A 27,865-nucleotide genomic window follows, 5' to 3' on the forward strand; every position below is an offset into this window, starting at 1 on the left:
TATTCCTAAGGCAGGCACAGCCTTTGCAGTTCAGACTTGGCTAGGGAAAGAAAAAGAACAGAGTATTAGACAAACACTGGAACTAGGGAACAGTGGAATTCCTGCTGAGCTCACAACTGTGAAGAGTTGGGGATACACATAAAATAGCTATTTTCAAAAAATTTCTTATTGGCAGTAGATGGGTATATGTTTGGAAATACCTGTGGAGAATGTGTATTTGTATTTACTACTTTAAAAAAACCTTTTTCATTCAAAGAATATCATCAGCCCTAGAAAATAAAGATATATTATCACTGTCATTTCCTTATTCTGTGGAGTGTTCCATACCTTGTAAGCTTATTGCTAACCTTTGCATGACAACAAAATCTTCCTTCTTGCCGTAATCACACAGGCTTTAGACTCGATAAAAATTTACCTGAAAAACAACTGCTCTGTATGAGAGTTCTGGACCCTTAAGAGTAGGAGCCACCCTAGGTACTATTTTTTAATAGCACAGGTCAAGAAATGTCATGATTATAATCTAGAATCAAATCTCTCCTGTCCACTACTTGATCTAGACCATAAACCTCAATTTTTTTCATCTCTTAAAAGGGGAGGACAGTCTGCCTAACAAGGCTTTTTGAGTTTTGAGTAAAATAGAGTCATGCCTCAGTATCCATGGAGAACTGGTGCCAGGGCCCTCTGGATAGGAAAGTACGTAGATGCCCAGGTCCCTATAAAAAGGCAGTCTCTGCATATAACCTGTGCATATCCCACCATACATTTCAAATAAACTCCACAGTCCTTATAATACTGAGTATCATTTAAATGCTGTGAAGTCATGCTGTATTGAAAAAAATGCCCATACAGGTTTAGTATAGTTTTTAGTATAGTATAGTTTCCTGAATATTTCCAATGTGTAGATTCACAACCCAGATAGAGGGCCCACTGTGTATCTATATAAGCTGCTTAGCATAAGAACTGGCACTACTAGAAACATTTCAGATTACCAAAATCAGAGGCCTTAGGAAGAAATACCAAGGTTCCTTTCTCATCTTTACTGAATTGAGACTTAGGTCTGATTACCATTCTCCTAAATGATGCCTCCCAAAATGTGGAAAGATAGGACACATAAAGGTAGTAAGAGCCTTACTTTGGCAAAAAGTTCTTTTGTCTACTGCAAGTAAACTATAGCCTAGCTAAACAATTTTTAAATAGGTGGCAGAGGAAACTTAATACTTAAGGACACATAAACACCATGTGAAACTTAACCCATAAGGGTTTAATGGAACCCAGCCATACTCATTTGTTCAAATACTGTCTAGAGCTAATAGCAGAGTAGGCCCTTTACATCCCTGCTTTGTGTCAGTCACTCACCTATTCATTTTATACAGACCAAAGTCTACTGGAGGTTATCTTTCTTCAGTGAAACAAGTCCGCCTCAATTACTGATAGCCCACATGACTGTCAATAACTGTAGTTATAGCATTACATATACTTAATATGCCTGTTGACTTATTTGCCAGTCTTTTCATTATACTGTAAATTCTTTGAAGGCACTAGTTTACTTGATTGGTGATGAAAGGTGCACTTTGAGTGCTTTAGAAATTGACTAAGGGCTGGGGATTTAGCTCAGTGGTAATGCACCTGCCACACAAGCCCAAGGTTCTGAGTCTGATCCCCAGTACCGGGGGTACTAAGTAAAGAGTTGTTTTACAGTAAGCCTTTCTCAAAGTATTCCCCCACCCCAGTACTGGGGATCAAACTCAGGACCTTGTGCTTTTGGGGCAGGCACAGCCCCACTGAGCTAAATCCCTGGCCCCTTCTCAAAGTATTCTTGAGGATACCAATTTGCTATAATCTGTGGTTAGCAAGGGAAGTAGTCAATCTGGTACACCAAATGCTTATTTTAATAGGTTCCTTTTAATATGTCCTTAATACAATTCTCTTTCTCCTATACAATCTGATACAATTGCAATTTAAAAGCCACTGTCTGTTTTTTATAAGTAACAAGGAGGAGACATTTCAAGTACCATCTGTTCTAAGTTTTAATATCTTTTGGGGAGACTTTGGAGCTGAAGGTCAAGGATGATGATCGCACTTACTACCTGGTAACAAAAAACTGTTTTCCCAGTCAGGTCAAAATATCCTGTTTGTCTTCCTACCAATTCCCAAATATTCACAGCCTTTCAAGGACCACAAGAGACTTTTTATCATAGTGGGGAAATACTTGCTGTGTAAGTTTGGAAAATTAAAATGGCAAAGGAGATTATGTACCAAACACTGACAGCTTTCAAAATTTAGGAAGAATTGTTATTTGCCTATTTCCTTCTGTAGGGAAATAGTTTTTAAAAAAAATTTAAATAATCAACGTACTTATGCAAAATTAATCTCTTCAATGAGCAGATGAGTGCTCCATTTAAATGGTCTTTACAGATCCCTGAAGGTGCTATCCTGTCATGATTTAAGTGATGGATATTCAATTGAATTTTTCTGCATAAATAGTTCTGCTCAATCTAAAAACGAAGTAGTATGATAAGACAGTCAACAGTTCAATAAAAATGCAAATTTCTGACATTATTAAAATGAATTTAAAAGTAACAAACTATCACAGAGGCTCAGAAGTATTCTCTCAAGTTATTTGTTTTTATAAAGGAAGTCTTTGCTGTTGAAAGTAGCTATTTTTCAAGCTTCCTCTTCTTTTCCTCTGGTTCATTAATGTCCATGTTTGAAATCTCATTCGGAATGCTTATTCCTGGTATCTAATGCAAACAAGGAAAGTAAGGTGATTGATGAAAAGTATAAAATAATAAAGAAATCTCACTCTCATCTTCCCCTTTCTAACTGCCCCTTCAATTTTTAAAAAATGTAGGGGTAGAGTGGGGGAAAAGGAGCTATAAAAGGTTATGCACACAATATTCATATTTTACACAGAAAGTTAATAGTGGTTCAGAAATGTAAATGGTAGACATGATCTGAATAGGAGAGAAGCTTATTTGGACAGTGTTCTTAACTCTTAAGTTCTTTTTTATGTCCAGTTTACCCAATGTAGACACTGGTAAGAACACCAGAGGCCTCAGGTGTATTGGGGCAGGACACAGGATAAGAACCAATGTCTCAGGTGAAACACATACACTTGCTCTTCAAAAGTGCATATTACAAAACTAGGGAAAAGGCCTGAAAGGTCTTTGATGTAGGCATTTTGACACCAAGGACCTCAGAAGAATCTCAGATGTCTGGGACCCTATGGCCTGGGGAAATCTGTGAGAAAACAGAGTGTGCTTTGCAAAATATTTGGATACACTATTTACCAAATCCTAACACTGCACAAAAATAACAACTACATCTCTCACACAAAACACACTGTTCTATCATAATATGGGAACTGGAGAGTTTGGTCTCACCTGTGGTTCTACCAGGGCCATTCGGATTTTCTGATGCTGAAGATTAGATGAGTCTAACATGATTTTCACTTTAACTTTGTCAAACACATGGAACACCGTCCCTTCTATTTTAAGTGAAAGTGTCTGAAAAATAAATTGTATTTTATTTTAATTGCTTCTCATACTCAAGGCTTTGTTTATAGTTTACCTTTCATAGTAAAAGTTTAAACCTAAAAATTACTTTTATTAAGCATGTATTCAGTAAAAGCACAAACCTAGCAGTCCTATATAAACATCACCTATTTATTTGTACACTTCCTCCTCTCCTTAAAGTAGGCCCAATATACATTCACTAATCTCAGGATTCTCACCCCACTAATGAGCAAATTCTTGGCACAGTTCAGGAACACAAAATACTTGGATTATTAGATTATTAAATATTCTTTCAGAACTGTAATTCTACTATGTTTATGGAACTAGGAGTGTGTCAAATAAGAGACAGTGGAAGTTACAAAATGAAAAGTATGCCTTCTTTGAGCTATAAGCAACCATTATTCCTCTATTTTATCTGTCCACTTAAGAGTAAAACTTTACATACCCTAAAAGAAAGAAATGAAGGACAACATTTGTATATGGGAAGATATAATGAGGTGAGAAATTTTGAGAGTAAAACCATAGTTTAGCTGGCACAGTTACATGTGGATAATCTGGCATGTATTTGGAGACTCAATTCTTTAGAGAAAGTAACTTTACACAGTATAATTACCATTTGTGAACTGTCAAAGACAATTCTCCCATCCCAAGAAAATAAAACATTAGAAATACTGTACCTCATCATCATAAACAAGTTGTGGTTTTGGTTTGTCCTTTTCTTCAAAAAAAACTGTCCCTTCTAAACCATACTTTGGAATTAACACCACAATAGCATTCTTTCTTACAAAGAGGATATAGGCTTCTTCACTTACTATTCCTTTGCTTTTGAAAAATAACTGTAAAATAACATAGTCTTATTTAAATGTCTTATAATATTTTGAAATTCACAAAAATAACTTTGAAATTAAATAAAAATTCAACAACAAAACATTTCTCAGAAAATTACTGATAGTGGGCCAGCGATGTAGCTCAGCAGCACCGAGCCTGCCTGGTAAGGGCAAGGTCCTGAGTTCGATCCCCAGTACCAAAAAAGAAAAAAAAAATTACCAATAGAAGCCAAATAAATACCTGTGTATGAAAAGCCACTGATGCACGCTGAGCATATTGAGCCATTTTGTGCCGGAAATTGAGGATTTTACAAATATCTGCAAGCTTGTGTTTGTCTGTCAACTCTGGATAAGTACAGTCAGCCCCGATAGCCACAGCCAACAGCCGATGAACAATGATGTCTGCATACCTAGATGTATAAAGGAGAATAAGCATAGCAAATTAGTATTAAAAGGTACCTTTTAAATTCAAAATTAACTTTTATTTCCTTTAATTTCATAAGGAAAAAATACCTTCTGATAGGAGAAGTAAAATGCGTGTATATTGGAGATGCTAAGCCATAGTGATGGAAATCATTATCCATTCCAGAACAGAAGTACACAGCTTGCATCATACAGCGAGTAGCCAGTATTCTTAACAGAGTGTTTAGATATGGAAAAGCAGGAGACTCAGCTCGGTCCAAAGAGTCAGCCAATGATTTGGCTGTATCAGTCTTGATTTCCAAATTCTGTGTGTGAAAGAGAGGAGAAAAATATCATATGAAACATTTCTATATCAATAATATCATGTCGGGGCTGGTGATGTAGCTCAGTGGCATCGCACCTGCCTCACAAACACCAGTTTGATTCCCAGTACCGGGGAAAAACAAGCAAACAAACAATATCATGTCTTCAAAAATAAAACTAGTCAGGTGTGGTGGCGCACACCTGTAATCACAGCATAGTAGGAAAATCAAAAGTTTGAGCACAGCCTGGGCAATTAATGATTTAGCAAGACTTATCTCAGAAACAAAAACAAAAACAGCAAAAGGGGGGAAATGTATCTCAGTGTGAAGGCCCTGGGTTTAATCCCCAACATCACAAAAGAAAAGCAAAACAAAACAACAGCAAAAAGCCTAAATACTGTAGTCTGAGTGAACATAGTATTGTGGTTTTCACCAGATAATTTGGACTCACACGCTTTATCTTTTAGCTAGTAGGACTAAAAGTAACTTTATATTATGTAATAATTGTTTTGTACAATACCAAAGTTTAAAATTTCCTGAGTGCATTTGAAGGTACTGAGGTTCCAAAGGACAGAAGGATGGTAGCAACAGTAGTGCTATTTCTGAGTTTAGTTTGTGCTTGCTACTATCTGTCAGGGTAAAAAAATACTTTTCAGTGTGTCTCCTTTCTTCTTTCCAGATTTTTCATACAAAGCAGCCACTTTATTCCACTTTAGGGAGATCATTCAAACATATTTACATCTTCCTTCCTCTAGCTAGGTTTTAGGAAGACAATGAGAAAAATCTCCTAACACATAGAGTAATCCTTACAGCAGAGAAGCAGGTTTAGTTCTGATGAATACAGGAAGGGCAGATACAGAATGAAGGTCTGAGCTAAATCTGGAAATAATATCAGTTTGTTCGAATAGTGTCCTGAGACCCACTGCTGCCCCTTTGAAGATCTCTTGATGGGTGGTAAACATGAAGCCTGATCATAATAGGAGGAAAACCAAAATAAGTTAGCATTGCCCTAAGGTAAGAAAACGTAAAGGAAAGCCTACTAACCAGAGGCAAGGGCTGAAAAATAAAATTGCCTTTTCTACATTCTTCCTCTTTTCCATGTATGCAATAAACAGTTGTCTTTTTTAAAGAGACATGATATAAAGAAGGCAAAACTGAGTTGAATTGAAGAGAAACAAAACAGTTAATCTCTTAAGACAGGCAGTTCAAAGAAGATATATAAAAAGGACAGAGATACAGAACTTTGTGTAGAGGATACTGCAAATAATAGCCTAAATTAGAACATCTGGCTTTAGCGTTGGGTACGTTGGGTAGCGTTGGTGCCCTTAAAGACATTAAAGGATTTTATTAAGCAGATGATATTAATATCAATGTAGGAAGAGACAACCATAATCAAGAGAGATGATTTCTTTTTCAGCAAAATAATGACTTGCAAATTTTACTTCAAGAAACAACAAAACTTTTATGAAGAGGTGAATACAAATTCTTTAGTACAATGGTTAGACCATAACACAAATATAATTTTTAAACTAGGTGATCTTACCTTGGACTTAGCTGCCTTAACAAGGATTTCATAATTTGATGGGGGTGGGGCAGGATGCTTTCTTAGCAGAGCATGTTCAGAAAATTCTTCATGAATTTTTTTTGCCACAGAGATATTAGCAAGTAACATAAATTCTTCCACCATGGAATTCGTTTCTCTGCAATGGAGAAAGACATTAAACAAGAAAAAGAATCTGAGCCTTCCTTATATCTTACTTACTCTCAAGTTCCCTTTTCTATCAACAAGAAAATGGAAGCTTATCCTACACAAACATATACATGCACGTGTGTATTTTTAGTAACTATGTCTTGTTCTGTTCTATGCTAACTACGCTAATTCCTTTTTTGTGCATTCACTGTAAGTAAAATATTATGCCAGATAAGACTTTACAAACTGCACTCAAAAAATGAAAGCTTTACTATCTTTATCAGAATCTGAATCCATATAATATGACTTTAAAACTTTAATCATTCTGATATCTTTTCTATAAACCTGTATAAGCATTCTATAAATGTTAAAACCTAGTTTAATAAATTATCTGCCTTGAGAGATTTATCACTACTCTTGTCATACCTCTGTGTACTTTGTACTAAATATGTAAGTATTTAATCGGCGCACTCTTTTATTTACTGTAACTATTACTACTGAAATCAAGTCAAATCAAGACACCAAGCAAAACAAGAAAAAGCAAGTCAAGTTAGAAATTTTTCTATTAACCATTCCAGTTTTATATAGTAAAAGTAAAGTAAGCATTATTTACTTTTCCAAAAATTTCATAAACCAAGAAAAATCCAGAAAAATCATAACTCAAATAGACATTCTGAATATAAATGTCTTGTTATTAATGTAAATATTAGATACTATACTTAAAATTTTATCTACTGTCCATCAGACAAAATCACACACCTAAGTTCCTTGGTCTGCAGATCTATAGGATCATGAGTTTCACTGTCCATGTGAAATCGAACTTCTGGAGAAGAAAGTGTCAAAGCCCTAAATAAAAATTAAAGAGGTGAATTAAGTCAAGTGAGCCAGTAACGAAAACAAAACTCTGGAAATGATACCTTTAAAATAGAAAAATTATATATCAAGCATACAAGAGTTGTTCATTTGAAGGTTTTTACCTTCTATTTTCAAGAACAACTTAGTATTTCATAGATTTAAAATTAATTTAACAAGAGAATGGCACCATAAGAAAATCTGAGTTCCTATGCTTCTGAGAGCTTGAATATATTCTGTACCCAATGCTAAGGTTTTACTGAGCTACATAACTTTGCAATCATAAAGATGACAGGCAGAATTTTATTTACTATGGAAAACACGTACAGTATCGAGTTGAGGAAAACAGACAGGCAAAGGGATCTTGCCACATATTGGTTAATAACATCAGAAGATGCCATTATTAAGTATATTCTACATAAACTCAAGTAACAGAGGAGATTTATAAACTACTACTCCCAATCTGTAACAAGGACTGATGGCTATTCATATTTGAGTGCCATGTGTAAGATACTGTACTATCCTAAAGATCTGCATAAATGGTTCATTTAATGAGTAGCCAAGTTCTCCTTTGAAAAGTAATTCTCAAAAACGCTACACACATAAACCTAATGTTTATACCTGAAACTAGTTTCGTTAAGTCAGATCCAATAAACCTGAAAGTAAGAATTTTCATAAGGCTAGGCAATCTTGGACAATGATAGAGGAACAAAATGAGATGAAGCAAGTTAAGTGAGATTCTAAGTCCTTTTCATCCTCTACTCCTCATCTTTATTAGAAAGGCTACAAAAGGAACACTAGAAAAGGAATCTTAAGTATTCCTTTTTTGTCATATGGTACTTACAAGATTGTACATCGGATCCAATACTAATTACATATTGACCTTTTCTTTCTTCACAGGACATGTAAAAAAGTTATTTCTACTCAAGAGTATTAGTAGTTAAAGGTCAAAGAGGTCACTGTTTTCTCTATTCTAAAACTGAGAAATTCAATGCTATCTTTTTACTAATAAATGACAGTATACTTAGAAAAAACTAGTGTTGAGAGTAAAAAAATTCCTATTTTTGAAATGCTAGTTACAAATACAAATTTGTACCTCTTACTATAAAAATACCAGAATAAACAATGGCTTCAGCTTGTGTTTTGTTTACTTTGCATTCATCCATTCACTTATGATGCTAGAGATGGAACCCAGGCCCTCATACCTGGTAATTATGCACTACACTACTAAGCTATGCCCTACTTTGCTTTTGAAAGAAAACTTTAAAACAATTTCTTTATATAAATTTGTTTCTGAAGCCTAATATCCTAGAAAACAGCAATAAAAACATTTGCCTGGGCTGGGGATTTAGCTCAACAGCACTGCACTTGCCTTGCAAGTGCAAGGTCCTGAGCTTGATCCTAGGTACAAAAAAAAAAAAAATTTGCCAAATGTTACTTAATATCCTAAGAAAATCTGATTATATCCAGCTTACTTAAGCTTGAGCAATAGCTTTGCTCTAGTTTGATAGGATCTGTTGGGTTTTAACACATATAAGTAATCCTTAAACAATCTCATATTGGATATTGAGATTATATGGAAAAACAAAGCTGAGGTGTGAGAAACAGTAATGGCTAAGCATAATCCCCTAGAACACCACTGTACAGTAGAAATGTTTTAATTGATAAAAACATCCTATAGTCGCCCTGTCAAATATGGTAGTCACTAGCCACATGTAGCTACTCAACACTGCACATGTGGCTGGTGCGATAAAGGAAAATTAATTAATTTTAATGAACTTAAATGTAAAGAGGCGTATTTTATGAAATAGTGCCGAAGTAGAATTTGCTATCACCAACAAAAACTATTTAGGAGCTGCTCGTGACACAATCTTGAATAGTGTATAATCTTTCCAACTCTAAAGTACAATAAGGACTTTATGTGCAATTACTTAAAACACTTGAAAACAAATAATCTGGAAACCATTTCTATTGAAAGTTGGAAACAATCCATAGAAATCTTAAGGAGTTTTTGCCTTCCTGAAATTTCTTAAAGAATTTTAAACTCATAACATTTTTCAGCACAACAACTTCTGTTATGGTTTGTATCTAGATGTCCCCTTAAAGCCTAAAGCGGTCATAGGTGGGGAGTTTTGAAGGTGGCTTGATTAGGGTGTGTGAATGTGGATTATAGGTACAATACTGAGATTAAGACTGTGGATAATGGAAGCCCCACTCTGGGTATGGATGGTACCAATCACTAGGCTTATAGCCTGGATGGAATATAAAGGGTCAGAAGGAAGGTAGGCTTGCTGCTGCTACTTCTAGCTGCTTTATTGCCTTCTGCCTGCCACACCATGAACTGTTTCTCCTCTGCCATGCCACCCTACCTCAGAGCCAGCCAACTATGAACTGAAACCTCTACAAACTGTGAGCCAAAATAAACTTTGCTTCTTTTAACTTGTGGGTGTTGGGTATTTTGTCTCAGCAATGAGAAAGTAACTAAGACAACTTCTAAACAACATTAGTCCAGAATCAAGCCGCTAATATTTAAAAGTTAGCCAGAAGGAATGAGATGTCTCCACTTAAGTCTCGAATCAGCCTATTTTAAATAATTCAGCACTGTCAAAACTCAAGCACTCCAAGGAATACAAGTTATCTCAATATCATAGTAAACGAATTAAGATACATCTTAATAGATATTTTTGAAATATACCCTTTCTCAATTCTTCCTTTTTTCAGAATTTTAGCGAGTTTATTTAGTCCACGGAGACTAGTGGTAATATCATCATTCATGGTTGCTGAATCAATTCTCATCTGGGCCTCAGCATAAGTAAGAGAAGCCTAAAAAAAGAAAAACACTCTTATGTTAATATAACTCTCATAAATGATAAAATATGGCTTAGTATTTAAATCACATTTTATCTCATTTTACTACTTATTCATATTATCTCATGTATTCATATTATCTCATGTATCCATAAAAATATCTATGACTTCAGAAAACCAGAGCAAGAAAAATTCACAGCTTATAATACTTATACCTCACACCTATGATTTTGGGTTCATTATCTCTTATCTGAGGTATTACATAAGCAAACTTACATTAAGCAAAGAAAAATAGTACTAAATTGCTTAGGCTTTAACTACTTTTATATTTCAATTAGTGCATATTCAATGAAAAATATTTAGGGAAAAATGAGGGAAAATATAAGAGGACCTGGGGGAAAGTTCCCAGGGGCTCCATTCTCTCTGAGCATGATCTCAGAATCCAACTATGATTTTTAACATCATTTCCTTGAGAAAAATGTGAACCAGAAGACGATATATATGCAAATTGTAAAACAGTGACCATTTCTAAGTAGAAATAATATGAATTATGTCCTCAGTTGGACATAAAATCATCATTTGGTCTTCTCAAATATTGGCTCTATTGTTTCGGAATACAGGATACTGCCACATAAACTAAACTATGTTCTGAGTAACATCAAAAGTTAAGCAAATAACTGAAGACAGCACAAAACTAGCTTTGACTTTATAAGAAAAATACATCTTTACAAGTAAAACTTTTCCACAACAATCCAGGAAACTGTTAAAAGTATCAAAGATTTTAAACATTAGAAACAAGCCATGAGGTTGCACGGAATACGCCGAATCACCCCGCTGTAGACAGGCAGGTCTGCCCATGCCCTACTGAGGTCCTGAGTCACACAGAACACCCCGAATCAGCCCACTGCAGACAGGCAGGTCTGCCCACGCCCTACGGAGGTCCCCAGTCATGCAGAATATGCCAAATAAGCCCGCTGCACACAGGAGGGTCTGTGCATGCCCTACCGAGGTCCTGAGTCACACGGAAGACACCGAATCACCCTGCTGCAGATAGGCAGCAACCTGGTTCCACCTACAAAGACGCAGAGGACACCAGACCACCAGAACAAGGTACTGAGTCCCACTGTTTCCAGCCCAGAGGTAGGGGATTCTGAGCCATCATCCCACTGCTCCTGGTCCAGAGGAAGGGGCTTCCCGGTCACTATCCCTCCCACTGCTCCCAGCTCAGAGGAAAGGGCTTTTGGGCCACCTTCTGTCCCGCTGCTCCTGGCCCAGAGGAAGGGGCTTCCAGGCCACCATCCCTCCCACCACTCCCGGCCCAGAGGGAGGGGATTCTGAGCCGCCATCCCACTGCTCCTGGTCCAGAGGAAGGGGCTTCCCGGCCACCATTCCTCCCACTGCTCCCAGCCCACAGGAAAGGGCTTTTGGGTCACCATCCCTATCGCTGCTCCTGGCCCCTGTCCCACCACTCCCAGCTCAGAGGAGGTAATCCGTGTAGGCGCTAACAGCCCCCCCGCCCCAGTCGAAATGAGAAAACACATAAATAAGTCCCAAACCAGACTTCCAGATCACCTACAGCAACCCCAAAGGAAAATGAGATGGAACACTCTGATACCTGGACCCACTGAACTGGCAACAAAAGGGGATCTGGAAAAAATGAAATCAGAAGTAATTTCTCAGATAACAGGAGAAATTGTGCTCCTAGTGCAAGACATCATTAATAAATCTAGAGAGTAGCTCAGGAACATGATGGAATCCCAACATAAGAAACAAATGGAATCCATAAAACAGATCCAAATAGATTTCCAGGAGATGAAAAACTCCATGGAAAGTCTACAGAGCAGAATGAGCCAATGTGAGGACAGAATTTCAGATATAGAAGATAAGATTGCAATTAGTGACCAGGGAAAGAAAAATTGCTTCAAAATTATAAGGGAACATGAGAAATCAATCCAGCAGCTGCTAGATGATGCAAAGAATAACATAAGACTGACTGGGCTCAATGAAGAAACAGGAGAGAGTGCAGATGACATAAAAAATCTCTTCAGAGAAATAATGGCAGAAAACTTCCCAAGCAGGGGAAAAGAGCTTGACATACAGATAAGTGAGGCATATAGGACTCCAAATAGCCTTGATCAAAAACAATCTACACATAGGCATATAATTGTTAAGATTCCAGAAACACAACAGAAGAACAAAGTTCTCCAAGCAGTTAGAGAAAAGAAACAAATCACATACAAAGGAAAGCCCATCAGAATCACAGCAGACTTCTCAACACAAACCATCAAGGCAAGAAGACCTTGGAGTGACATATTCCAAGCCCTAAAAGAAAACAGCCTCCAACCCAGATTGATGTACCCTGCAAAACTATCTTTCAAAATGGATGGAGAAATAAGATACTTTCATGACAAAGAGCACCTTAGGAACTTCGTGAATACCAAACCAGCACTCCAAAGAATTTTACACAATATCCTAAGAACAGACATTGAGGATCACAACCCCAGGAAGCAAAGCAGAATGAACCCATCTGGCATGACAAGAAATTAAATGTAAAGGGGGAGAACCCAAGAGAAAGAAAAAGTCATGGCAATGACAAGTCAATACGTTTCAGTTATAACCAACAACATTAATGGTCTCAATTCACCAATCAAAAGAAATACACTGGCAGAATGGGTCAAGAAGCAAAATCTAACAATATGCTGCATACAAGAAACACACTTAATTCAAAAGGAAACTCACAGACTGAAAGTTAAAGGGTGGAAAACAATACTCCATGTGACAGGAACCCAAAAAAAAGCAGGAGTAGCTATCCTCTTGGCAGATCAAGTAGATTTCAAACCAACACTGATGAAGAGAGACGAAGAAGGACACCACATCCTTGTAAAGGGAAGAATCCAAGAGGAAGAGATGACAATCATAAATATCTATGCACCAAACACTAGTGCACCCAACTATATAAAACAAATACTAACGGACATGAAAAGTCATACATGCACTAATACAATTGTAGTGGGGGACCTCAACACCCCACTGTCACAAATAGATAGATCAACTAGACTAAAAATAAGTAATGAAATACTGGAACTCAATCGAACTCTTGAACAAATGAACTTACCAGATGTTTACAGTCTTCCACCCCACAAAATCAGAATACACATTCTTCTCAGCTGCACAGGGGTCATTCTCCAAAATAGACCACATACTCACACAGAGAACATGTTTAAGTAAGTGCAAAGGAATTGAAGTTATCCCCTGTATATTATCAGACCATAGTGCGATGAAATTGGAGATCCATAGCAAAAGAAACTCAAAAAATTTCATGAACACGTGGAAATTGAACAACACACTTTTGAATAACCAATGGTCACAGAGGAAATTAAAGAAGAAATCAGACAGTTCCTTCAATTAAATGACAATGACAATACAACATATCGGAATCTATGGGACACAATGAAAGCAGTCTTAGGAGGGAAATTCATAGCAGTGAATACGCACATTAGGAAAACAGAACGAGCCCAATTAAACAACCTGATGCTGAACCTCAAGCTTCTAGAAAAAAAAGAGCAGGACAACCCCAAAGCTCATACAAGGGAAGAAATTATAAAGATCAGAGGAGAAATCAATGCAATGGAGACTAAGAGAATGATACAAAAAAATCAATGAAGCCAAGAGTTGGTTCTTCAAAAGAATCAACAAAACTGACAAACCTTTAGCCAACCTTGTCAGAAAAAGGAAAGAAAAGGCCCAAATCCATGGAATTAGGAATGAAAAGGGTGAAATTACAACAGACCCAGCAGAAATCCACAGGATCATCAATACCTACTTCCAGAACCTATACGCCAATAAGATGGACAACACAGAAGAAATGGACAGATTCCTAGATACATATGAATTACCAAAGTTGAACGAAGAAGACCTAAAAATTCTGAACAACCCAATATCAACCAATGAAATTGAAAATGTAATTAAAAACTTATCAACTAAGAAAAGCCCAGGCCCCGATGAGGAACTACTGCCACTACTGTTTAAACTCTTCAATGAAATTGAAAGGGAAGCAATACTCCCAAATTCATTCCTGGAAGCAAGCATCACCTTGATCCCCAAAGCAGAGAAAGACCCAACCGAAGAAGAGAACTATAGGCCAATCTCACTAATGAACATAGATGCAAAAATCCTTAATAAGATACTGGCAAATAGAATGCAGAAGATCATCAAGAAGATCACACACCCTGATCAAGTGGGATTCATCCCAGGGATGCAGGGATAGTTCAATATACAAAAATCAATCCACGTAATACACTGTATCAATAGAGCCAAGGACAAAAACCATATGATTATCTCCATAGATGCAGAAAAAGCCTTTGACAAAATCCAAGATGCATTTATGATAAAAACCCTCCAAAAAATTGGAATAGATGGTCTCTACCTCAAACTGATAGAAGCCATCGATGAAAAACCAACAGCCAATATCATACTAAATGGTGAAAAACTGAAATCCTTCACACTCAAATCAGGAACAAGACAAGGATGTCCACTATCACCACTCTTGTTCAATATAGTTCTGGAAACATTAGCCACGACAATTAGACAAGTGAAAGAAATAAAAGGAATAAAGATAGGTAATGAAGAAGTCAAATTGTCATTATTTGCAGATGACATGATACTCTATGTAGAAGACCCCAAGAACTCCACCAAAAGTCTTCTAATCACCAAATTCAGTCAAGTAGCTGGTTACAAGGTCAACACACAAAAATCAATAGCTTTCCTCTACACGAATGACAGACTCACTGAGAGAGAAATAGGGCAAATAATTCCTTTCACAATAGCATCCAAAAAACTGAAATACCTAGGAATCATCCTAACGAAAGAAATCAAACACCTCTTCTCTGAAAACTATGGCACTCTGAAAAGAGAGATTGAAGATGATATCAGAAAATGGACAGACATCCCCTGCTCCTGGGTAGGAAGGATTAATATAGTGCAAATGGCCATATTTCCAAAACTGCTATATAGATTTAATGCAATTCCAATTGAGATCCCAGAAGCATGCTTCATAGAGCTCGAGGAAACCAATCCAAAAATTCATTTGGAACAAGAAGAGACCCAGAATAACAAAAGCAATTCTAGGTAACAGAGGCATGGTAAGGAGTATCACAATCCCCAACCTGAAACTATACTACAAAGCTACTGTGATAAAAACAGCATGGTACTGGCAAAGAAACAGGCTTGAGGACCAATGGAACAGATTAGAAGATGCAGAAACAACACCAGACACACTCAGCCATCTCATCTTCGACAAAGGAGCCAAACACCCTCACCGGAGGAAAGATAGCCTCTTTAATAAATGGTGCTGGAAAAATTGGGCTTCAACTTGCCAAAGATTAAAACTAGACCTATATCTCTTACCATGCACTAAACTAAAATCAAAATGGATTAAAGATCTCAATATTAAAATAGAAATTCTGAACCAGTTGGAACAGAGGTTAGGTAGAACCCTTGAAGACATCGGTGTAGGAAAAGTTTTATGAACAAAACCGTAGTTGCCCGTGAACTAGCACAAACAATCAACAAGTGGGATCTCTTCTTATTAAAAGGCTTCTGCACAGCAAAAGAAACCAACAGCAGTTTGAAGAGACAACCCACAATGTGGGAAAAAATCTTCACCTGCTCTTCCTCAGACAAAGGTCTACTATCTCGAATCTATAAAGAACTTAAAAAGATCAGACCTCCCAAATTTAAAGACCCAATCTGAAAATGGGCACCTGAAATGAACAGACATTTCTCTGACAAAGAAGTAGAAATAGCAAATAAATACATGAAAATATGTTCAACATCACTGGTCATTCGAGAGATGCAAATGAAAACAATGCTGAGATTCCACCTCACTCCAGAAAGAATGGCTGCTATCATGAAATCAACCAATAACAAATGCTGGCAGGGCTGTGGGGAAAGAGGAACCCTTCTCCACTGCTGGTGGGAGTGTAGACTGGTGCAAGCACTGTGGAAATCAGTATGGAGATACCTCAAAGAACTAGGACTGGAAGTCCCATTTGATCCCACTATTCCACTGCTGGGGATCTTCCCCAAAGAATTTAAAAGAATCATACCACAGTGATATATGTACGCCCATGTTCATAGCAGCGCAGTTTGTAATAGCTAAAACTTGGAAACAGCCCAAATGCCCATCAACTGGAGACTGGATAAAGAAAATGTGGCTGTTTTTATAAAATGGAGTACTACTCAGCCATAAAAAAATGAGAAATTAGAGACATTTATAGCTAAGTGGATGCACATTGAGGTGATACTCTTAACTGAAATAAATAGGACACACATGTGTAAATACCAAATAGTTTCTCTGGTGTGAGAAACTGAAAGTGTAAATAAGGACTAAATGTATAATAGGTAACGTGAAATAGGAAGAAAAGGGGCAAAGGGGAAGGAAGTGGGAGGGCTAGGGGAAAGGATAGAAGGGAGTGGGATTAATATGAGAAAATGGAAAAATAGGAACAAAATCTTTGTAAATAGGGAGGACTGGAGGGGTTGGAGGGCTGGGCAAGGGTGAAAAATAAGAACCAAGAGAGACTATGTAAAGGTGCAAATTTCCAATGATGAATGTCACTATATTGTATACGTAAAATGTACCAATGATTAGAATGAATAATCGATAATGTAAAATAGGAAGAAAAGGTCCAAAGGGGTAGGGGTAGTGGGAGGAGCAGGGGAAAGGAAAGAAGGGAAAGGAAAAATGCTGAGAAATGGAAAAAATGGAAATAAAGTCTTTGTAAATAGGGAAGGGTGGAGGGCGTGAAGGGAGGGCTAGGAATGGGGAAAAAATAAGAAAACCAAGATGCATTATGTAAAGGTACAATTCCCAATGAGAAATGTAATTGTGTTGTATACCTACAATGTACCAATAAAAGAATTTAATACAAAAAAAAATTAAAAAAAAAAAAAATTGGAGGAAAAAAAAATCATGCTCAGTGTGGCTGAGAAAGAGTCTAACAGTATATCATTTATCAAATGTAATGGCAACAAATTTACTAGGAAAAGAATGAGATTCACATGCAACTGTTTATCAAACACCTAGCACAGCAAAAATTAAGTTAGTCTAAGAAAATTAACAAATGCTGACGGGAATTTTTAATAAAAATGTGTATAGTTTATAATTATTTAAAAAAAAAAAAAGAAACAAGCCATGAAACTAACCTTTGAATTAATGACACTTTTGGTAAATCTTGTTTTTAAGATTTCAGCATTGTGATTCATTTCCCAAATACATGAAAATGCCAGCCTATGGGTAAAAACAGACAATATTTGTTGATGTGAACCAGTTAAAATAGTAAATACAACATTCTTATGAAAAAGCATGCACAAGTACCTGTCAACGTTACACCTTAAGGAACATAAATTAGAGCTAAGCAATTCTGGAACCATGTCAATCCTCTGTAAAAGATAAAAGAGTCTCTGATTACTTAGCTATATCCGTATGTATATTTTAGGTTCTATTCTCAAATAGCATTAATTGAACAAGAAGAAAAAAGGAGTGTTCTGGTGTTTTCACTAGTAGAATTAAGAAAACATCAAGTAAAAAAGACTTACACAAAATTGTTACAAAAGCAAATAATAAAGAAATTGGATTTCATACCAATCGAAGCTTAAATCCTCTATACTAACCACCCAGCTGTCCTCAAAGTTTGAAATCTGTGCATTTGATAACTGACACAAGCCCAGCAAGTCTATAATTGAACCTTACTCAGTGCTTAACAACAAATTACACATTGTTTTAAAACAAAAGAGAGAGCAACTAAATTTTTTATCGGAAAAAGCTATATGGAATGCTACGACCATGAATCTGTAACAAAGCTTAACCTTCCCCTCACTTTCAAAATGGTTCTATAAATTTGTGAGAACCATACCTAAAGGAAAAATACAGTAATACCTCAGTTCGAAAGTATTTCTGTGGCTGGGGATTTGGCTCAGTGGTTCTGGCGCCTGCTTTGCAAGTGCAAGGACCCGAGTTCAATCCCCGGTACCAAAAAAAAAAAAAAATGTTTCTGTTGATGAAAAATTTGGCTCGGCAAAATTTTGCTTCCATTTGTGAACTTCTCATCAAGTGACAAACATGACCCACAGGAATATGTGACTTCTTCTCCAGAATCATGGAACAAATTAAGTTTGTGAGCTGAGGTACCACTGTACTATACAATTTTATCAACTACATCTACTTGTTATTTATACTACTAACCACCAAAAAACTGTAATGTCTTCATTGATTTAAGCCACTTTATTTCATGTACAATATTCCTTTTAGCTAAGTTATATACTATTTCAAACTGTGATTGTTAAAGAATTCAAAAGTACAAATGAGAGTTAAAAACAGTTTAAATTCAATGTATCTACCTTTTCACAGAGATATACAGTTGTTCCTCTTCTGGCTGATTCTTGATCCAAGGCATTTCCTGGCCTAATAAAATGGCTAACATCAGCAATGTGAACACCAACCTTAAAAAGGTAAAAGTAAAAGGATTTTATATGAATTATTAGTAGAGGAGACATACCAAATGGAGTTTAAATGAGAAAAAATTTAAGAACACATACCCATTAGTTTTTGTAGCCATTACCTTACATGACTAATTCACACATTCTATATTCGATTAAAAGAAAATAAACTCAAGGAGTTTATTTGGGTAAGAAAGTCATGACAATATGAAAGTCATTACAATGTGAGTACCTCCAAATTCCCATTTTTGAGCTCTCTACAATGCAGAGCATCGTCTATATCAGTGCATCCTGGTGGGTCCACACTACAAACACACAGATGCCTTAGGTCTTCTCGGTTTTTCAGGTCCTAGAAAATGCCATATTATAAAGAACAAAATTAGTTCAATAATACAACTGCAACACAGCTCTTGTGAAATCAGTATTTGCATAGACAAAACTTTAATTTCTTTTTTTTTTAAATAGGTCTTTTTTTTTTAAAACCTATTTCTTTTTTTATACTGCTACTTTTACTTTTTTCATTTTTTATTTTTGGTACTGGGGATCGAACTCAGGTCCTTGCGCTTGCACAGCAGGTGGTGAAACCACTGAGCTAAATCCCCGGCCCTTGTAACTTTAATTTCTTGATGACAACCACATGTGATTTATAACCAGTGGTTTTTTTATGCTTTTGAAAAATCTGACATTTAGTCGTGCTTGCCACCTAGAAAAGTTTATCTTTCAGTAAATAAGCAAATGATTGATACTTAATAGTGCTGATCTAGCTAAATGTGGGGGAGGACTGACCATGGTTTCTTTATATTTAAAAACAAGTATAGGAATTAAAAATAGCCGGGATATAATAATTTAGTCACTATTACTTGTTTTCAACTTACGTTTTCAGTAATGCTCCAGGGCATCTTTGGCAAAAAGCTAAGAACAGCCTGGGAAAAAGGCTGATGAGGAACATCGTGTTCAAGTAACAGAACTTCTGTTTCAGTCTCTTTTTCTCCAACATCGCCTAAATTTTTTACAAAGTGTCCCTAAAGCCAAAAGGTTTTATTAGAAAGACATATTTTATAACTACTTTACATTACTGTATTAAATTCCTTAGCATTTTATATATCACCCTACATTTCTAAATGTTCTTTTAACTTCTTTAAAATGACTCATTGGTAACTTCAAAGCTGAAAATGACAAGACTTTTCTACTAATTTACCGTATAAACTGTGTCAGGGCTCAGTTCTAGTATCACAACACTTCTATTTATTTTCTACTAACTTCCAGTTTCAAAATCTGTTGATTAGAATCCATTTAGGTTGGTATTTTGAATGAAAGTAACCACAAGATTTACATTGGAATTTCATAAAATTAATTTTGACATTCTACTTAGTAACTGTGTGAAATATCCCTAAGTTTCTGTACAAATCCTAAATAACAGTAGATTCTGTCTTCATTAAAAGGAACACTATTCACAAATTGTTATATATCCTAAGAGAAAAATCAACAATTTAATAAGCTTACATTTGGATATCTGGAATTTCTGGGCCAACCATCAATAGCAACAATAATTCTCCGTCCTTCTAATGCAGAAGCCTGTCTGGTTTCTATCCGAATCCGGGGAATTCTTTTATCAGCAGGTGTAAAGAGATGTCTTCTTGACTACAGAAAATCAGGGTAAAAGTAAGTTTGTTCTGGTGGTGTTGAGATCAGTCCTGGGGCACTGCACATGCTAGGCAAGTACTCAGGAAAAAAAGATTTTAACACAAACAAAATATGAGAATAAGTACAAAAGGAGCGCTACAAGTTCTATGAAATATAATTTTTTATTAATAGGGACATGTCTTTTGCTCACCTCCTTAATATCAGACTTGGAAAGCATGCCACAATATGGTCTCCAATTCCTTTTTATTATTCCTACAACTCTACCTGTGGGCTTTAACATTTTTTCATTTATAGCAGTCTTAAGCTGAAATGTAAAAATAAAAAACCTTCAGTTATTTTTAAGTATAATGAGACTTCCCTTCAAAATTAGAATACGTACACAGACACTAATATAGTCAAGTAGTAAATTATGACATAAAACTACAGAATCCCTGGACTTCAAAATTCTAGGCAAGAACATGTCAAAACACACCATGAAAACTGTTCCATGATAAAACATTAAAAAAATGGACAATCAAAACAAAACTAAATAAATATGTCAGAACTCATTCTTTTCAATTTTAAATAAGGGTCCACTAAATAACGCACACACAATGCTAGGAATTAGCAGACTAGGGCTTTACACTAGTTTACACTAATTCATGAAGCTGTGTGGCTAGGATGACTCGTTCACTTTTCAACCTTTATTATTCATTTAAAAAGACATGTACTTTAAAGGTTCTCATCCAAAAACCTAAAGAATGTCTTCTATTTGAAAGAGATCTTGTCTACAGCTTTACCACCCTGAACATGCCTGATCTCATCTGAAAGGGCTCTTAGTGGCTACAGTAAGACTCCAAAAACTGGAAAAGGAAGAACTACAAATGTATGCATTTCAACTACATTGTTTTTTATAATTCTAAAATAGGAAAATAAGTAGGTCATTTCAAGTAGACTTAGTTCATAAGAAATATAAAGAACTCTCTTCATAATACAGTAAGAAAGATGGAATAGTTAAACATGCTCAAATACAAAGGCCCAGAAACACATTATGCTGAGGAAATTTCAACATTAAAGCATGTCAGGAAATTTTATTTACTTATATCTCACAAATTCAGATCCCATACTGAATGTCATAGATTTCCACTTTTCAACTCGAATTAATAGTCTCTGTATTTAAACAATTTGAGTAAATTATGACATTAAAAGAAAACTAGTTATATACTTAGAAAACCAAAAATCAACTATGTTCATGACATATAATGAACCTACAAAGCTATAATTTCATTTAATAATCTGAAAACAATGAAACTTAGTTTCTCCAAAGTGGACATGTCAAGTTTAGGAGTACAAAGTTCCAGACAAAAAGGTAAACCCTGCATGGTTTCATACCATATGCTCTCTCTCCTCTTCTTTCTCCACATTGTCTTCATTTTGACCTTCATCCTGTAACACCACAGAAGATGGAGCTACCCACTGACTCCTGGGAAGAAGCTCCACAGCCACAACATCTTCATGAATAGCTCGGTTTAGATATTTAAGTCCTTGTACAATTATCTGTTTAAAACAATAGAGAGCAAATACTTTAATGGCAGTAATGAGAAACTATCTAATAGAAGTTTATATATGTTATAAATATTTTATGTAATCTTTACTTCTCTCTCTTTTTTTAATAGTGTTCCTTTGTTACAAACTCTTAATATCTACATATTAAGTAGAAAAAACACAGGTCAGAAAGTAGGGGTTGTGCTCATGGCTCTACTATAACTTACAACAGTACCAAGAACCCTGGGAAAAGTTAAACTTTCTAAATCTTAGAGTCCTGATTGGTGAAATGAAAAATCAAGAACTACTTTTATAGGTTGGGCTGAAGATTAAATGAAACTGCATGCAAAGCAGTGACCTGGCAAACAGTGACCACTGGAAGCCCTCTGAGTGTTATACAAATAGTATTTACCATAATTGGTCATAATATATAAAATACAAGCATCTCATTTTTTATCATTTGATAGTTAGATTTTTGTGTGTGTGTGTGTGGTACCGGAGATCAAACTCAGGACCTTGCGCTTTCGAGGCAGGCGGCGGCACCACTGAGCTAAATCCCCGGTCCTGATGATTAGATTTTTATTTTTAAAAGTGGGCTATGGCTGGGGCTGAGGCAGGAGGAGTACCACAAGCTTGAGGCTACACACTGAGTTCAAGGCCAGCCTAAACTACATAGTGAGACCTCTCAAAAAAAAAAAAGGGCTAACAGTTCTTTCCTTCAATAATCAACTTCCTAAAAACTGATTAATTCTACTAGTATATATGACTTCTTTCAATGTGATAAATTAGGAATGTAAGGCAAACTTAAAAATTTTCAAAAAATACGTTAAATATTTATTAAAGAATATAACAAAAAGCATTTTAGTGTATAAAAATTTGCACACTTGCCTCTTTATTTTCTTCAGTGTCTCCATGAATCCATACTGTAGCTTCTAAGTAATTTTCCCTGCTAGCTCTGAATGTTCCTTGAAGGTATACACCAGATTTTATACCCTGTTGTAGCTTACTTAAGGGAAGATGCTCTGAAAATATTATTTTCCCACTTTCTATTTCATTCTATGAAATAAGAAAACCAAAAGATGCAGTTAGTAAGTTTTCTGTTCACTCAGTAGAGAACTATCAAAACTATCAGGTAACTTTTAAAAACTCACATTATAGTATATAGGACTCTGACCTGAGCGAATATAGCATAGTGCTTCTTCTAGACCACTGCTATCAAAAGCAACTTTCTTTGAAGCAAAGAATATTCTTTTTGTGATATCCAATACAATGGCCACTAGATACAATTTTCTCTTGAGCAATCGATAGGTGCCTATTACCAACTGAGAAACTGAATTTTAAAATTTAAACATCCACATGCACTAGTGGCTACACATCACACAGCGCAATCCTAAATCTGTACAATATTCCAAAAATCAAGTGCAACTTACATCTTCTCACTTCATTGTAGTTTTGTAAAGTAGCTAAAGACAAGAAGGGACAGGAAAAATGTCATAAAGACTGGATGGATACATAATGTCCTATTCTATAACACTATTTCTCTAATAATAGCTATAGTAAATTTACTATGGTAAATTTATAATAATATAATAAATTACTATATTAATTTCAATAGTAAATTTACATTTACTATAGCTACGTCTCAGGCACTGAGATAAAAACTTCATTAATGTTGTCATTATCTCATTCAATCCTTATAACAATGCCATGAAATCATTATTGCTAAATACATTTTTTAAATACAAAAAAAAAATGGTTTATAAAAAAAAAAAAAATGAAGGTTCAGAGTTTGATTATTCCTTTAGCAATACCCCTCACATTGGTCTTTGCAGTAACCTCTTTACTCACCTCTCTGCCTCTACCCTTGCCACAGGTAACAATGCAGTGTCTTTCACACTGACAGTAGTGTTCTTACAAATAAGCTCCCTCCCTATCCATATTCTCATATGGCCTTAATTTCTCTAATTCTGCCATATGAAATAGGGAGGTCAGAATCCTATCTGTTATCTTCTTTACAGCAGACTTTTAGGAAGATCTTTATAAGACACTTTCAATTACTGATCTACAGAATACATTCTAGTTCCTCATTATCTGGTGCTGTTCTTTCTATTCTATTTCTTCTGATTCCCTTCCCTACCCCTTTGAACTCGCCACTTTATTTCTCCGAACTCGCCAATTTGAACTTGCACTGCTCACCACTTTATTTCTTAAACATCTAGTACTTACTTACAAATCAAACATGGGTTTCATTCATTTTGTCATCAAAAATGTGCCAGGCCTTATTTTAGAAAGTTAATTCATTTAGGAATGCATGTTAATAAACTTATTACATTCACTCCTACTGTTTATAATCTAATTCCTACTCCAATTCCAGCTTATTGATACTCCAATTTTTAAATAAGGTAGCTGTAAGCCTCATATCCCAAGGTGGCTATTTTAATATTTTCACTTTTCAAAACAGAACAAACTGACACATACCCCTTCATCAGACAAACAAGCAAGACGATCTATGAGTTCAGGGTTAGCAGTTAGGCTCTTTATATACTCTTCACCTGAAAAATAAGTTAACAGGTTGTTCTTAATGAATTCAAATGACTTGCCTAATGATAATTTTTATATGAACTTGCAAATATACAGTAAATGCTTCTACTTTTAGGCTTACATGTGAATGCTGGTATTCCTTCTTCTACAGCTTTCTCTTTGTTTCTGCAATCATTGGTTATAAAGATAACTTGCAGCTGATTTTCTGCCGACATTTTCTTCAGATGTTCATTGTACCATTTTGCTGCTACTCGAATGGCTCTATCATTTCTATCATTAGCATTTTCTCCTTGTTCTTGTTCTACATAGGTCTCTCTATATGTAAAGGGAAAAAATAAAAAGAAATCAACAGAAACAACACATAAAAACTTCAGGCACTCAACCACTAAACTGAAAAGTCAATATGTATCTATTTTAATTGTGCAGACATATATCAGAGAAATAAACAAGATGTTTATAGGTAAGTTTTTAAAACAACAATTTGCTTGGAAAAGAAGAAAAATGTTATAAGTAAAAAGCTTTATACAGTTTCACTTCACAAAAAGAACAATTCAAGATCAGAATTTATACTTCATATTGGGACATTAAATAACTTGTTGAAACAAACTAAAACATTCTGTAGATGTGATAACACTTCATTTGAACTGTGGATTAACACAAAAATTCCTAAAAATAAATTATCCATGATACACACTCAATAAAAGGCAAAGACTAACTAGAGATTGAAAGACCAGATATAGTGAGGATTACGTGTTCCTTCGAAGACTATCCACTCTGAACTATGACAGCATTTGTCTATTCTTGTTCTTCAAAGCCAGATTTAAGCACAGTAACAAAATTCAGTAGAATAGCCTCTGGTGTTTAAATAGATTCAATTTCAGACTTATTTAACAGATTTTAAGAATTATTTTTATTCTCCACCATTAAATGCACCTACCAATGCTTTAAGCTTGTAAGTGAAGATGTGGCCATAAATTTGAATTTAGGTTTAATATGACTTGAGTAAATAAATCTTAGATTTGCTATTGTCCTAAGAGTCTTCCCATCAATCCCAGCACAAAGGCCTATTTACAATACTTGAACTAACAAAACTGCTAACCCATTTAGGAATCTGATGAACACACTCCATCAAAACTTGGTCTTTGGCACTGAAAAGCAAATATTTTCCTGTTACTGGTAGTGAGAAGGTACAAGGCATAAAAATGGGCAAGTGCCTTATTGATGTTTTTTATAAGAGCAATATTTAATTTGGGGGTATAAGAAACTTGAGAACTAATGTTTTTTTCATGTGCAAATCTGATGGGATTTCATCACCACAACTAGTGTCTAATTCGGTTTTCCTCAATCAGGGCTTGAATTCGCCTCACCCCACCCGCCAACCAGGGGACCATATGGCAATGTCTGGAAATGCTACATGTTACAACTCAGTGGTAGTGGTAGCGGAGGGGGAAGATTGGTATTGTCACACAGTGGGTAGAGGCCAGGGATGCAGTTAAATATCTTACAATATATACAACAGCTTGCCCACAACAAACTACTATCCAGTCCAAGATATCAACAGTGTCAACGGTGAGAAACTGACTGAATAGTGTCACAGATTAGATCATAGATTATTTATGTAACATCAGAAATAGGCAATATATTTTTAAGACCACACATCGAGTTCAAAGGTCTTCAACCTGAAACATAACAAAGAATTCTATTTCTTAATCTAATCCTCAGTGTGATTCAGCTGTAACGTATCAGCTTAAAAATTTTAAAGCCCATTAAAAATAAATCTGCTTTATATTTTTAAATCTTTCCTTCACAAACTCATATTCTTTATTTTATTACCCTGTGTTGGTTATCCACATAATACAGTATTCCAAGAAGCTAGGCTTATCTCATGCTAAAATCAGTTTAAAATGAATACATTGTAGAAATAAAAATAACTAGTATTATAGCCTAAGAGTCTGTAGATCTTGGTTCTAGGCTTGACCTCAATGCCTGGGTGACCTTAGTGAGATCCACTGAGCAATATGTCCCATACAGCTGTGTAAGAATCAAAGAGCATAGGGAACTATGGTTTATCTTCAACAATGTCACAAATTACTCGTAGGAATCTTGTCAAATTTTATCTAGTTATGATTTGTGATACTTAATATACTTCTCCTCCTACCTATGGTGCTCATTAGTGAATGTATAGAAATGCTTTTCTTGGTTATTAGTCACATCCCGGATTCTTTTATATACAGGGGCACTTCGATTTCTCACTTCTTGGAGAACTGTTTGTAGCACAATTACATTCCTGATAGCAGGGTCCTCCAGAACATCGATCTTAAAAAAAAAAAAAAAGTTACTTTTTCCTATTTTTATTTAGAAATTGTTTCTGTCAAATATAAAACTGTCAGTTTAAAAACACTGGCAATTATTAGGCCATCGAATTATTTTGCTATACAAAAAGTGACAAGTCACTTAACCCTTCAGGCCTATCAGAAAAGAGCACGCAGAAAGAGACCAAAATTTCGTAGTATTAAGGCTATTAATAAAGAAATACGTGGCCCACATAGTTTTTGTTCGTAGGCACTTACAAGATGCCTGGGGGTCGCAAGCTGGAAGCCTCAGAAGCCCAGGTCTCCGGCTTCCAGGCACTTATAATCAATCTAAGGTAGAAGAGACACCAGGAGTTAGAAAATTAACGTGTCTAGGATTTTAAAACTCCAAAAACTGAAGGGAGAGGAAGCAAAAGAAAGAGCTTCAGCCTGGGAAAGAGTAAGCGTGAGTCCCGACGGGCGTGCCTCTCCTAAATTTGTGACACTGTCACACACCCACCTCCCCCGGCCTGTTTCCCTATCTGCCACACGCCCGCCAGCCGACGCACCTGGTGCAGCAACACGTTGGTGTCAGGCAGCAGGTAGTGAGGCCGCGGCCAGAGGCTGCTCGCCAGGTCCTGGGGCTGCGGCTCGAGCGCCGGGCCCCCGTGCGCCCCGCCACACTCCGCGCACCCGGGAGCCCCGCAGCCGATGTCATCGCGCAGGTAATGCTCGCGCACGATCTTCAGCACGCCGCCCGTCCGGGTCTTTTTTAAGAACGTCTTGGACTTGAGCATCTCGCCTCGCGGTCAGCGGCGGGGTCCAGACCGCCACAGCACGCTTCCGGCGCCACTAAGTCCCACCCCGGGGACTTTTCTTCCCCTTCCCGGGTACTAGCGAGCACGCTCATCCGAAAAGGCCGAGCCGGACGCTGGTTGGCCCTCCGCCC

General features: G+C 36.2%; 2 protein-coding genes across 2 annotated transcripts in view; one reads left to right on the plus strand and one right to left on the minus strand.

The window, feature by feature from the left end:
• Positions 1-1,883: 1,883 nt before the first annotated feature.
• On the minus strand, positions 1,884-27,713 carry Dis3 (DIS3 exosome endoribonuclease and 3'-5' exoribonuclease). Its single transcript, XM_087192881.1, has 21 exons — positions 27,486-27,713; positions 26,784-26,941; positions 24,747-24,940; positions 24,563-24,636; positions 22,973-23,140; positions 21,932-22,096; positions 20,751-20,864; positions 20,420-20,557; positions 19,792-19,938; positions 19,149-19,265; positions 18,818-18,919; positions 17,796-17,860; positions 17,624-17,708; positions 10,305-10,432; positions 7,517-7,603; positions 6,611-6,767; positions 4,856-5,070; positions 4,584-4,752; positions 4,193-4,351; positions 3,384-3,506; positions 1,884-2,741 (listed from the first exon to the last, which is right to left on the minus strand). Exons 1-21 carry the CDS (start codon positions 27,711-27,713, stop codon positions 2,658-2,660), a joined length of 2,877 nt encoding a protein of 958 aa, XP_087049007.1. The 3' UTR covers positions 1,884-2,657.
• Positions 27,507-27,865, plus strand: part of Pibf1 (progesterone immunomodulatory binding factor 1) — a 220,034-nt gene continuing 219,675 nt past the window's right edge. The window contains exon 1 of the mRNA XM_087192882.1: positions 27,507-27,641. The gene's annotated coding sequence lies outside the window, so the exon portion shown is untranslated. The remainder of the gene's footprint in view (positions 27,642-27,865) is intronic.

This window comes from Heterocephalus glaber, unplaced genomic scaffold, assembly GCF_053883595.1.
Source record: "Heterocephalus glaber isolate CG9 unplaced genomic scaffold, H.glaber_assembly_v1.0 deba00001577, whole genome shotgun sequence".
Classification (NCBI taxonomy): Eukaryota; Metazoa; Chordata; class Mammalia; order Rodentia; family Bathyergidae; genus Heterocephalus; species Heterocephalus glaber.

What these genes read in the sequence shown, in the direction of transcription:
- Dis3 (XM_087192881.1), bottom strand. Translation starts at nt 27,713, where the DNA reads ATGCTCAAGTCCAAGACGTTCTTAAAAAAGACCCGGACGGGCGGCGTG. An exon ending in AAGAGGAGAGAGAGCATATG is followed by an intron (nt 20,865 to 21,931) that starts GTATGAAACCAT and finishes TTTACATTTCAG; the next exon opens with CTTAAGACTGCTATAAATGA. An exon ending in TGGCCCTGGTAGAACCACAG is followed by an intron (nt 2,742 to 3,383) that starts GTGAGACCAAAC and finishes TGTTTGCATTAG; the next exon opens with ATACCAGGAATAAGCATTCC.